We start from the raw sequence: 11,969 nt of genomic DNA on the forward strand, positions 1-11,969 counted from the left end.
TGTATTAAGGACATAATATAAGGACATACAACATATGCGGGACCCAAAGTGGACCCCGTCGTCCGGAATGTTTTAGTCTGTTGGCTTTTCTAAGCTGCAGAACCTGACGAGCTTCTACTGTACACACCATTGTTAATGTTCTACTGAGAATACATAGGCCGCTCCTTTTAGCCGAAGGAATGTTTTTTTTTCCAAGAATGTACAAGGTTAGTGAATAATACCCCACTGTGGAAGAGCAAAAAATGCTTCTGTGCACTTAGCACACAGTGTTTACATTAGATAATTGCATCCTTGCTCTTACAGGAGACCTTGGTGAGGAGAACATGACTGACCTATCTGGTTGGGAAAATGTGGCTTTCACTGAAGGAGAAGGCCTGTTGTGTTGACCATATAAATGTGGAACCAACTCTCTCACTCTGTTTTTGTCTGTGTGCGTGTGTGTCTGTGTGCATGTGTGTCTGTGTGTGTGTGTGTCTTTGTGTGTGTGTGTGTGTGTGTGTTCTTAAATCCCCAAAATTCCTTCTGTTTTCTGGAGCATGTCCCGTGCTGCCTTTTATGCTCTCTGATCATGTGGTTCCTGTGCCATATGCACAGCATGGAGTCCGGTCTCGCGTGTGACTGCTAAGCCTAGGGGCTACTCGGAAATGGAATGCATTGTTCATTGCTGTTGTGCCTCTCTCTTTCCCCTTCTCTCTCTCTCTCTCTCTCTCTCTCACCCACACACACACACACAACTCTTTCCCTTTTTTCCTTTCTTGCTTTGTGTTCAAGCGATCTAGCTGGGAGGAATTGGTCATGTCGCAATGATGCAACTCGTAAATGACACAACATGGGCGGCGGATCACTTTTGTCAGCTGCTTAGCAGATTCCTGCTGACAAGGGCGGAGACTAAGAGCGGCTTTGAGGGTGACTCATTCTTCTATCAGACAGGAGAAAGAGAGAGAGAGAGAGAGACAGAGAGAGATTATCATCCTTAAAGACATATTATTTATTTATTCAACTCATACCAGCTGGTCGTGAGTGCTTATTTCAACAACTTGCCCCCCTGCATAATGACTCAAACAGATTAACATCATCACAAATAATAACCTCCTACTAACCTTTTTATCCTACAATAGAGACCTATTCTGAAATAGGCCACTGAAAGGTACAAGGAAACAATGAGAATAACAATGTTGACATATAGGCCTACAAAAGGTGTGCCATGGTAATATCTGCTCCAAGGCATCTGCCAATTTGATTGTGTGTTCCGTTTAGGTGAATCATGCAGGCATTCAGTGTAGGCAGGCTTGCTCTTGCCTCTCTGTCCGGTGCATGTCTGTGATCTTTGGCCGGCAGCCAACTGGATTGCACAGTCTGTTTTTCCGCGAATGGGCGAGGTAGTGCTCTACGCGTTGAGTCGAACTGCTGTGGCTGCCTCTGCTACTGCTGCTGCTGCTGCTGCTACGTGACAACATATCTCACTTCCTCATTTGTGAGACGCAATCGCAACTGCCTGTAACAACAAATCCCTCTGTGGCGTTTCTGGTTGCGGACTCGGCCTCCTTTTTTTTTTAGCCTTGAGAGAGTGTTGCCTCACCCCTCCTTGGAAGTCGCTGTGGAATTCTTTTGCGGCAACTTTCTCTCGCCCACACAGGCTACATGTGAAACAGTCATCATCCAATGCACACCGAATCACCCGTCAGAAATCAGACCGTGGCATGCACAGACTTATAGAGTGAAAGTAAAAAAATAGAGAGAGAGAGAAAAAAGGAGCAGAAAGCGAGTGTGTCAAATATGAGTCAGCCATAACTGCTTCTTATTTATCTTAAGATGATTAGGAAATATGCACCACTTCTGCTGATGTGGTCTAGACTTGCCTTTTAGACTAGGGGCTTTCCGCAGCGTTACAGAGGAGCAGCTGTTTGCGTGGAAGAGGGGTGGAGGCGGAGGCAGCGATGGCTGCCGCGGTGGCTTCCAGCCCGCTGAATCACTGGCGCTGGACCGGACGGATCGCTCAAATGGCTGGGCCAATCATAATGACACAGTCCCGTGAAGATGAATGTGCTGCTTTGTGCTTCATTCACAACCAGGAAGACAGCTTGGCACTTTGAGCTGTGGGGACAGAAGTCAGATGCTTTATAACATTATAGGTTCAAATGAAAGACATTTGACATTAATAAAGCACTGGTGATGTCTAGGCCTAGGATGTGTGGGCAATGTTCTACAATATTACCGAGAGCAATTCTTTGTTATAGCCTAAATCTAATTCAGAAACCACAAATAAGAGCTTTGTCCATGTCCCCTCCAGTATTTGAGATAACAGTGATGTGTTTGAAGATAAAATGAAGGTTAGTGTGAGCATCCAGAGTGCAATTGTGGGCCCCAAAAATAAAGACAGTAGCCTATCGTTAACCTTGTATGTGACTGACATAGAGATATGTGCTGTTGGCTGTTGCAGATGGTTAGCCTACTTTAATAGTCAATTTAAGCCACTGAGTTGCAACTGAGACCATGTTTTATCATATATAAGCTTTATCAAAAATAAATATCAAGTTTACTCAAATCATATATTTAGTGTGCTACACTGTCATCTCAATGTAAAATCCCCTAAAAGAAATACCCTCCTCTCCAGATTCACCTAATTTTAAAATGTCAAGACAGCCTACAAGATTTAATGTAATAGCCTAAGCTGGTTCTCGGGAAATTCATTACAGTTATGTTATTTAATTTGGCAGAAACAGAACCAACGATAGCCTAAACAAGCCAGTGTTACCAAGTCTTCAGGTCCTAGGCCAGACAGAAAAATGTCAGCACAGTAAAATTACAAGTCCACGATTTGACTGTTGGTGGCGCTAACGCCCTCAAAACCGCTGTAAATTGTTTTGGAAAGTCTGTTCTGATATTGGGCCCTGCTGCTGTTTGAAACGTATAGTCTACCACATTGAGGAAGGCATGTATTAATACATAGTCATAGTATACCTGAGCGAACCTGAGGACGCTGTATGCGAAACGCGTTGTTCGCTCTGAATAAAATCAAGTAAACGTCAAAAGTGTGCGGTAGAACTATCTCAATTTTTGCTAATTAAGTATGTTCCTGCAATCTACCTGCACCTAACCAGGCTGTGCGTGGATCTTGGTATCATTTGGAATAATACATAGCCTGTTGCTATTTTCGATGCTTGGCCCCAATTATTCCACAGGGTTGCTGTAACAGAAGAAGCTTTTCACGGTTGGCTAGGGGCAGCCTACCGCGTGACGTTGCTTTGGCAGCTAGGCGGGAATGTGGTCTTGCAAATAGAGCTCGAGGTGCCATTTACATGCAGACAAAATGGCGCATGCGCGTACCAGTCGGGAATTTTCAGAATATTGATGAGTCGCAAAGAAGCTGTAGGCTGTTTTTCTCAGTGGTGACGTGACGCCTCATTTCTATGAACGTTAATACCCCAGGAGTTTTTTGCAACTTAAATGACTATTTTTGCAACAACGGTCAAGCAGAAACACCGGTGATTCTATTAATAAACTGTTGCTCTGTTTTGCATGTTAAATGACATTTTTTCTTGAGTAGGCTACTACTTTCAAAAATCGCAAACATGAGGAATTTGAATGATAATTTTACAGCGCATGAAAACAGCAAGGTCTGCATTTTCCTGGGCGTAAACAAACTATAACTCGGATTTAGAATATACCATACCTCGGCCGTAAGCTGCAATGAGCTATTCTAACAACGGCAGCAAGATTAAGCCATGCAAAAGCCCTTATTATAGAAAGTGGAACACTTTGGGGTTTTTAATTAGACTATATTCTCTGAGGCTTGCGCACGTTGTGGGCTATCCTTGGCACCGACAGAGCGAAAGAAGGCTGATGGAGCATGCGCCGGCGGAGGTTGTCGAAGAATCAAGTAAATAGAGCTAGGGCTGGAGGCACAAGTTTAGTGTCGGTGGTGACGTCATCGCACATTGAGCTGGCTGAGCGAGTAGTAGTGAGGGAGACAGATAGAGGCGCGCGGTAGTAAAGAACACAGTACCATGAACTTCTGAGAGCAACTTCGTCGTTTTTTCTGGCTTCAGGGCTGGAGGAGCGTTTCAACTATATATTTTTTTAAATCTTCTTTTTTGTCGAAAGGACAAGTAACATATTCGACAGACGTTTGGAGCAAAGGGTTGTGAGTTAGTGGTTTTTCTGTTCTTCTCACGAAAGCCATGTCCTCCGCGGCAGTTGCTGCCTCGAGAAGGCAGTCATGTTATTTGTGTGACTTGCCCCGCATGCCGTGGGCTATGATATGGGATTTTACAGAGCCCGTTTGCAGGGGATGTGTCAACTACGAGGGAGCCGACCGAATCGAGTTTGTTATTGAGACTGCTCGACAGCTGAAGCGGGTACATGGTTTTCAGGATGGTAGGTCTCCGGGACCTGGGAAACAGTCGCTGTCTGGAAAGGAAATTCAGGCTCTCAACCACTCGGCCGGAGATCCTGGATCCCGACCGCCTCAGCCTTTGGACCGCTATCCTCTCGCCTCTGAGAGACCGCCCCGGCTGGGTCCGGAATATCAACCAGGGAGGCAGGCTAACGGCATTCCCGTTCCAAACGGATTCCCTAAACCCGACGAGCCGCCGGAGCTGAACCGCCAGAGCCCTAACCCTCGCAGGACTAGCGCAGTCCCTCCCAATTTGGTGCCTTTGGTTAACGGGAACATGCCGCCCGTACACGCGCTCAATGGTCGACCTGGTCAAATGGGGATGCCGAGCGCGTTGTCGGTCAACCCAGGCGATCACGGCGGCAAGCGTTCGGAGGATATGAAAGACAAGCACAGACCGGATAGCATGTCCGATATGAGCGACAGCCACAAGCGGGCCGAGGAGTGGATGGGAAAAGGCAAAACGGTGCGGGAAATTATGGCACTCCACACGTTCGACAGCAGGTTCAAGAAAGACCATGCGGCCATGCAACACAGAGTAATGGGATACGACCCAAGCGCCACTTCCTCAAAATCAGGTAATGTGTTAAATCAAAACTAGCTAATGTATCTGTTTCCACTGACGTTAATGTTAGTTATATTTTTCAATAGCTGACGTTTCTCTGCGAGACGCAGATATCACCAGAAAACTGCAGTTTGCATAGCCTACGTTACATTAATGTTTAATTGTAACCTAGCTGTTGCAACGTTACATAGTATCTAATACTGATACATAATGTTTCACATGTTTTAGCAATGCTTACGTGGTGCTGCAATAGCTCATGTAATCTGAAAGTATTTGGCTATTGTAAGAAAAACTGTGTCAACAACAGGTCATGCTTAGAGCCAAGGAGAGACGAAAATGATTTAGCCCAACCCTGCGTTGCAGAGTTGAGCATGTTGTTAACCCTCTACCCCCCCCCCCCCTTCCTCCAACAGACAGAGGGAAGCACCCGAGGAGCAGCATGAAGAGGAAAGCCTCCCCTGAGCCGGACGGGGAGGGCACCGGCATGGTGGCCGTTAAGATGAACGGCGAGGGCCAGCCGTGGCTGCCGTCACCCTCGGAGGTTCTGAAGATGCCTCCGGCCTCCTTGCCGGGCTTCTCAGCGGCTGCACCTCCTTCCACTATCTCCCCGCACCCCCGCACCACCCCACCGGAGGCCGCCACCGCGTCGCAGAACGGCCAGTCCCCAATGCAGGCGCTCATATTGGCTGCAGACAACGCCGGTGCCGGCACCGGCTCCCCGAAAGACGCCAACCAGGTCCACTCCACCACCCCGGGTGCCTCTGCCCGTCGCAACAGCGGGAGCCCCCTGTCACCTTCCTCGGCCAATCAGCGAAGGCTGGCTCAGCGGGAGGTCCTGGGAGGCGGGGGCGCTGGGACCCCAGCCACCGCCCACGTGCCAGGCATGGACCCCCAGGCGGTGCACCCCCAGAGCATTCCGGACTCTTCCGTGCCGCCGGGCAGCGTACCCCTGTGCTGCACGCTCTGCCACGAGCGACTGGAGGACACGCATTTCGTGCAGTGCCCTTCGGTGCCCTCGCACAAGTTCTGCTTCCCGTGCTCGCGGGAGAGCATCAAACAGCAAGGCGCCACCGGGGAGGTGTACTGTCCGAGCGGGGAGAAGTGCCCGCTGGTCGGCTCCAATGTACCCTGGGCGTTTATGCAAGGCGAAATAGCCACCATTTTGGCAGGGGATGTTAAGGTAAAAAAGGAACGAGACCCGTGATTTCATTGCCCCGTTCTTACTCATCTTCTATGGCATTTTGTTTGTTTTATTCTGTTTCTTTCTAGACAGTAACACAACAAACAGAATATTTGCATACAGTTAAATGCGCATACTACATTGCTGACACCCAAGCAAGACTTTTTCTGGACATGTACATATGGACACAAGGGAAGTGAACACTTCATAAACATGGCTGTACATTTTTTTTGAAAACATTCTTGTTTTTTGAATACATTGTGTTTCTATATTTTTGAGGATAAAAGGTATGTACGCAGTATAACAAACTCTGTCCGCTTACTATCTCTTTCCGTTGTTAAAGCCAATTATCGGTGTACTTTCTAGATCTGGTGGCAGTCTTTGGTCGAACATAGAATGTGACTAATATTCTACAAAGCACTTGGCAAAAAAACTGAAATGCTTCTAGCTGTACATGTATGCACTTGTTTTAATTGCCAAATACAGTTTCTGACCTTGTAATAACAACATCGATGTCTGTGGTTTGGTTATTGTGCATAATCAGTGACGCCATGACTCAGTTAGGTATTTATTATGAATCACGGCAGTGATGCAACAGCTTTAGCAAGAACAAAATGAACTCCTGTTCAGGAGGTGCTGTGCAATGTTAGTGTAGAGGGAGATAGTCTTAGTAGTTTGGCCCTCATACATTTTCAAACATAAATATTTACAAGTATTGTCAGTATTTAATCTTAAAGTGGTGTGAGGCAACGTTCAGAGTATGCCGTAGGGTAATGTATTTCCTATCGTTTCAAAGATAAACAATGTCACATGCTGGGTAAGGTATTTTAAAGTGTAACGTTTATAACGCTATATTTCAACATTTGTATGATTTAACCTCACACGTCACATGAAATCGAGCTTGATGGGGAGGCAATGACATAATTTAGGTGTTTATATTCTGCCCTCAAAGTTAGGCTAAGACCAAACAGTCGAGTGCAAATTTAAGTATTGCATCAACGTCTGTTATACTGTTTCACTAGAATTATATTGACTTTTTTTCATGTCAAACATGGGTCAAGTATACTTCGTCATAAAACCTAAAACTTACTGATAATATTCAGCACAACAGTCTAACATTTCTGCTCTTCCCTACAAGTTAACAGTGTATTTGGCCTACCCGGTCTAGCCTTTTCCTTGAACGACTGGTTACGTGGCGCGTGAAAACAAGCACTGAGTACCTTCAGAAATGATGACTGTTCCGGTTTTACTTTGGATGTTAGTTTTGTCAGGACATCCTTCGACCAGTATACATTACCAATAAGTACCATATGTTTACTTACTAGCTGAAAGGAAAATGTATTTTCCATTATATTCTGCAATGCAACGAACTGTAGCCTATTTAAATTAGGTATAGTGGAAATTATAGTCGCAGAGTAGCCTAATTACAATGCACGCAGGTATTTGATTATGTGAAAAGCAACTGGGTAAAGAGACTGATACACCACAAGATTAAGTGATCTGTAAGTATGCCCAAATGTATTTCGGAATGTTTTAAGTCGACAGAAGGTGTATTATGAACGCAGGTCTCATCACGGACCCAGATATCCATCAAGTTGCTATCAAGCCTTTGCCACGTCCTCTTTCCCCTCCAGAGTGGGCCGTGTATCAACTTTTTTCCCCCATTCTTTTTTTTTTTGCTACGTTCCCCTTTGACTACACTCGTCTGGACAAACAGTACCAGCGCGCTGTCACGTGTGCGCCTCGGTGGAATTCCTGAGTCACCACCACCCCTCCCCCCAACCCCCCCCCCCCCCCCCCGAGTCCCTGCCATAGGAGGCTCCCTCCAGCAAATGGAGGGAGAGAGAGAGAGAGAGGCAGAGCAAATAACACGCCTTCCACTGTTCAAGGTTGAACGCTCACAGCCTCCGAGCGATGAATGGAGAGCACTGTTCTCCTCCCAAGATTCACATGCGGTCGCCATTGAGAACCGAAAAAAACATTAAAGTTAACCCTTCACTCACCACTGGCTGTCGTAAAAAATAACTGTTTTTTTTCTATGACAGTAGGCTATTTGTACGACTGAACTCTGGGCCATGCGGACCCTGCAATGCAACTATAACAAATATGAACATATTCTTAAATGCACCTAATTATTTAGGTTATTTTTTGTGCAGTGTGTCTAGCCTACGATACATGAATAACCCAAATAGTGTATCATGGTCTATCAACATATTCGCCTCTCTGGATGCTGGCCTTTATTTCCGCCAGACAGTAGCCTCGTAGACGGTAGTACAGCAGTTTGAAACCGGCACTCTCGGCTTTATTTGCAAGGCTATATGCGGAGATTCGAGTGACCTGCTACAGACGTCGTCTAACTTGACCAGAGGCGTCTTATTACATGTGTGTACTGGCTCACCATCTGCTGGCGCGGCTGCCTCAAATTCCAGCTGGGCCAGTTTAACTCTTTTCATCTGTCACCAAATCTGAACACCCCGGGGCGAGACGAGAGAGAGGGGGAGGGGGGGGCACGGAATGGGGTTGCCAGGCATTCAGTCATTCGGCAGAGATTACAGGACCAGCATTTGCTCAAGTTACATGCCAGTGTCAGGAAGGGCCTCGTTTTCTTTTCACACATGTGTCCCACATTCAGAGTCTCTTCATTTTTCTGGGGGTTTCAAATAAGAAGGCTAATACACACAAAAGAAGCCCCCTCCGGCATCTCTCAGACAATACACATTCAAACCTCACTTGTTTGAGGTATGAGTTCACAAATCACTCCAAGATAATTGCTTTTGCTCTTTTCACACCTTTAACATTTGCTACTGAGACAGTAACAATCTCCCTCAGTGTCCACTGAATGCCTGTGCACAAAGGTGTTGGCCTGTTTGGCACTGTCGACACTCCTCGCACAGTTAGCCTGCAAAAAGGGGAGTGCATCTCTAAAACTTCCTTATGCAGCCAGGTGGAAACAACACGTCCTCGTGTGAACCATACCCAAGGCGTAAGAAACATCAAAAGTCACTTGCAACCTCTTTGTGTGAGTGGGGGTGGGGGGTGGGGAGGGTTAGAGACAGATACCAGGCTCAATTTCCCACTAATACCACAAACTGCCTCATTCGCATTTCCCGTTGTCGTTAAAGCTAAATGCACAAAGGAAGACCGCGTCTGGCTTAATCACTTCATGTTGTGGTGCAACTTCAGGGTGGTCTTGAGTGCTTCATGCCATGTGCGTGCGTTGGCGTATGTCTGTGTCTGTGCAAGCTTGCGTGCATGCATGCGTGTGCGTATGTGTGTATATGGGTGTGCGTGTGTGTATGTGTTTACAGTTATGCATATGTGCTTGCAGAATGCTCCAAACAGTCCTCACAGATGGCCGCGCCGATTGCAGGCACAAGAGCTATGCACAAACTATGAGCTGTGCACAGAAAGGTAATCAGTGAGTGGCCCCTGGTACCGCCCTCACACTCTGCACTGTAGTGCTGGCATGCCGCAAGGCTGGGGCCACCAGCTTGTTGAGACATGGGGTAGGATGATGAGAGAGGGGAGGGGGGGGGGGGGGGGTAACTGCCACGTCACACACACACTCAAACGCTTGTCATGTCATGTCTTACCCTAGCCGGAGGGATTTTGTAGGGCTTGTGGTGGTGAGGGGTGGAGGGGGGGTGGGGTGTAAGCTTTTGGGAAATCCTACAAGAATGGGTAAGTCACGTCACGTCACATGCACATGCATACCTCTGGCCTTACACACACACACACACACACACGCCTACATATACGCGCACACACACATTCACAGATGAGTCAAAAAAGGCAGGGAACAGGACGAAAGCAAAACCGCCAGCTTTTGTTTGTTCTAGAGAGACAGAACGAGTGAGAGAGAAGTAGGAGAAGAAGACAAACAAGAAGAAGAATGTGAAAGGTAGAGAGACGGAAACAGAATAGATGGATTAGTTTTAGTTTTGGGGGGGGGGCTATATCCTGCAGCTGCTGTCACTATAATTAGACAGAAAACAGGCGAAGCCCCCCCCCCTCCCCATGGCCATCAATCACAAGTCCGGCGCGACCGAACAGCACCAAGAAAGGAACGTACGTGCCTGTCGACTGGCCACAGCCAAGGCCCAGGCCTCCACTCGCCTACTGGAAGCCTTTATCTGGCCGAACGCTTTTCCGTGCCGCACCAAATATAGCGATCGCACGCTCGCTGAACCCTGGGACGTGTCTGTTTAAGCAAGAAAGAGAGATAGAGAAAAAACAGAGAGAGAGAGAGAGAGAGAGGAGGGAGGTGATGGTGGGTGGGTGGTGGGTTGTTGGATTAGGCCTCTGGTTGCCTGGTTACCTGAGAGAGAAGGGGAGAGTAAACAGGAGACTGAAGCGCATGGGCCACATCATAAAGGCAGAGTCCAGGGAGAGAGCAGAGAGCCATGGTGATGGTTTACCCAGAGAGGTACGCTTTCCCCTGGGCCTCAAACACCCAGATTGACCCCTTTCACTGGTGGCGACCAGTGTATTGTTGTACTAACAAAGATGGACAAAAAAATAATAATAAATCTTACACAGTACAATATAAATGTATGTTCCATATTATAAACTAATATATGTGGAATATATACATTTGTTCTCTACATTTTACTCTTGTCATTCAACTACAGCTCTTTCCCATAATGCACTTGGGTTAAACAATTACAGGTCAATACACAACAGTGGTGATTTGAGAGTGTTACTCCAGTACTTCAGCTTGGCAGGAGGCCTCATACAAAATGACCAGAGCACAATCTTTGGTGAACCAAAAGTGTGAAGATGCGAGGGACGTGCTTGGGGTTTCAATGTGAAGTCTCCCTGAAGAGGCTTGACTGGAGAGAGCTCTTTTTGAACAGTCTGAATCAATATATATATCTGTGTGTGAGTGTGTTTGTGTGTGTTTCAGAGAGCGAGTATGGGGGGGGGGGGGGTGTTACGTGCTTCGCGCACAGAAGTCTCAAGTCATCTCTGAAGTTTCAGAGGTTCAAACTCACACATTATTCATGCTAGGCGGCACGGAACGGAGCCAAAAATGAGAATATCAAATGACGCGCTGCCCTCAAGTTAATCACTCGGGGCATAATTAATCACCAGACGAGCCTTTTGGGCCCGCAGAGGCTCGTTCAAGATAGATGTGTGAGACAAGTTCATCTCAGGCAATCACCAACCCCCAACCATCCCCCCAAACCTGATTATTCATCCATCTTATCCATCTCAGTCTTGTCCAATCCTTATGTTTGATTGCCATGAGTTTCATCAGTTTGGCCTACCAGTTTGTGTGTGTGTGTGTGTGTGTGTGTGTGTGTGTATGTGTGTTTAATAATATTTTCCATTGATGTGGTGATTTTTATTTAATCGGCCTAACTAGACAGAACTTCTTGCTCGAGTCTCTTTGCATTTACGGATTCGGAAGTGGCAATGACAACAGACGAGGCACACAAAAAAAAGAGAGACAATTCTGCCGTGTGAAGTTTTGTCCAAGACCCCCAAGACTCTCCCTGTCGCCATGCCAACAATCCCCAAACACAGACACACACAGATAGACTTCCCGCTCCTGCGGCCACTTTGAAATGCTCATCCCGTTTCGGGAGGAAGCCAAATCCCAGGGAAGGGAGCTCTTTAAAGTAGAGCCCTCACATCCTTCCTGCGGCCCATACGTCTGTCCGCACCAGAGCCTCTGAAGACCACTTCACACACTGGAGCCACTGTCTTGGGTGTGTGTGACTCTGTCTTTCTGTCTCTCTGTCTCTCACTCTCTTTCTCTCTCTCACTGTCTTTCTCTCTCTCTTATCTTCTCTCTCTCTCTCTGTTTTATCAATGGAGATCAA

The 11,969-nt window shown here is 46.9% G+C and overlaps 1 protein-coding gene and 1 long non-coding RNA gene across 4 annotated transcripts; one reads left to right on the forward strand and one right to left on the reverse strand.

Annotated features, from left to right (window-relative positions):
• Positions 1-960: 960 nt before the first annotated feature.
• Positions 961-7,417, reverse strand: LOC121718416. Of its 3 annotated transcripts, none has more exons than XR_006033935.1 (2): positions 7,301-7,417; positions 961-2,094 (listed from the first exon to the last, which is right to left on the reverse strand). It is a non-coding gene; the product is annotated as an uncharacterized LOC121718416 (long non-coding RNA). The 3 variants fall into 3 exon arrangements; XR_006033934.1 differs by lacking the exon at positions 7,301-7,417 and adding an exon at positions 5,200-5,367; XR_006033933.1 differs by lacking the exon at positions 7,301-7,417 and adding an exon at positions 3,674-3,806.
• irf2bp2b (interferon regulatory factor 2 binding protein 2b) lies at positions 3,934-6,650 on the forward strand. The gene is made up of 2 exons (XM_042103268.1): positions 3,934-4,974; positions 5,375-6,650. Exons 1-2 carry the CDS (start codon positions 4,182-4,184, stop codon positions 6,163-6,165), a joined length of 1,584 nt encoding a protein of 527 aa, XP_041959202.1. The 5' UTR covers positions 3,934-4,181; the 3' UTR covers positions 6,166-6,650.
• Positions 7,418-11,969: the final 4,552 nt, after the last annotated feature.

The sequence above is a fragment of the Alosa sapidissima genome, chromosome 9 (assembly GCF_018492685.1).
Source record: "Alosa sapidissima isolate fAloSap1 chromosome 9, fAloSap1.pri, whole genome shotgun sequence".
Classification (NCBI taxonomy): Eukaryota; Metazoa; Chordata; class Actinopteri; order Clupeiformes; family Clupeidae; genus Alosa; species Alosa sapidissima.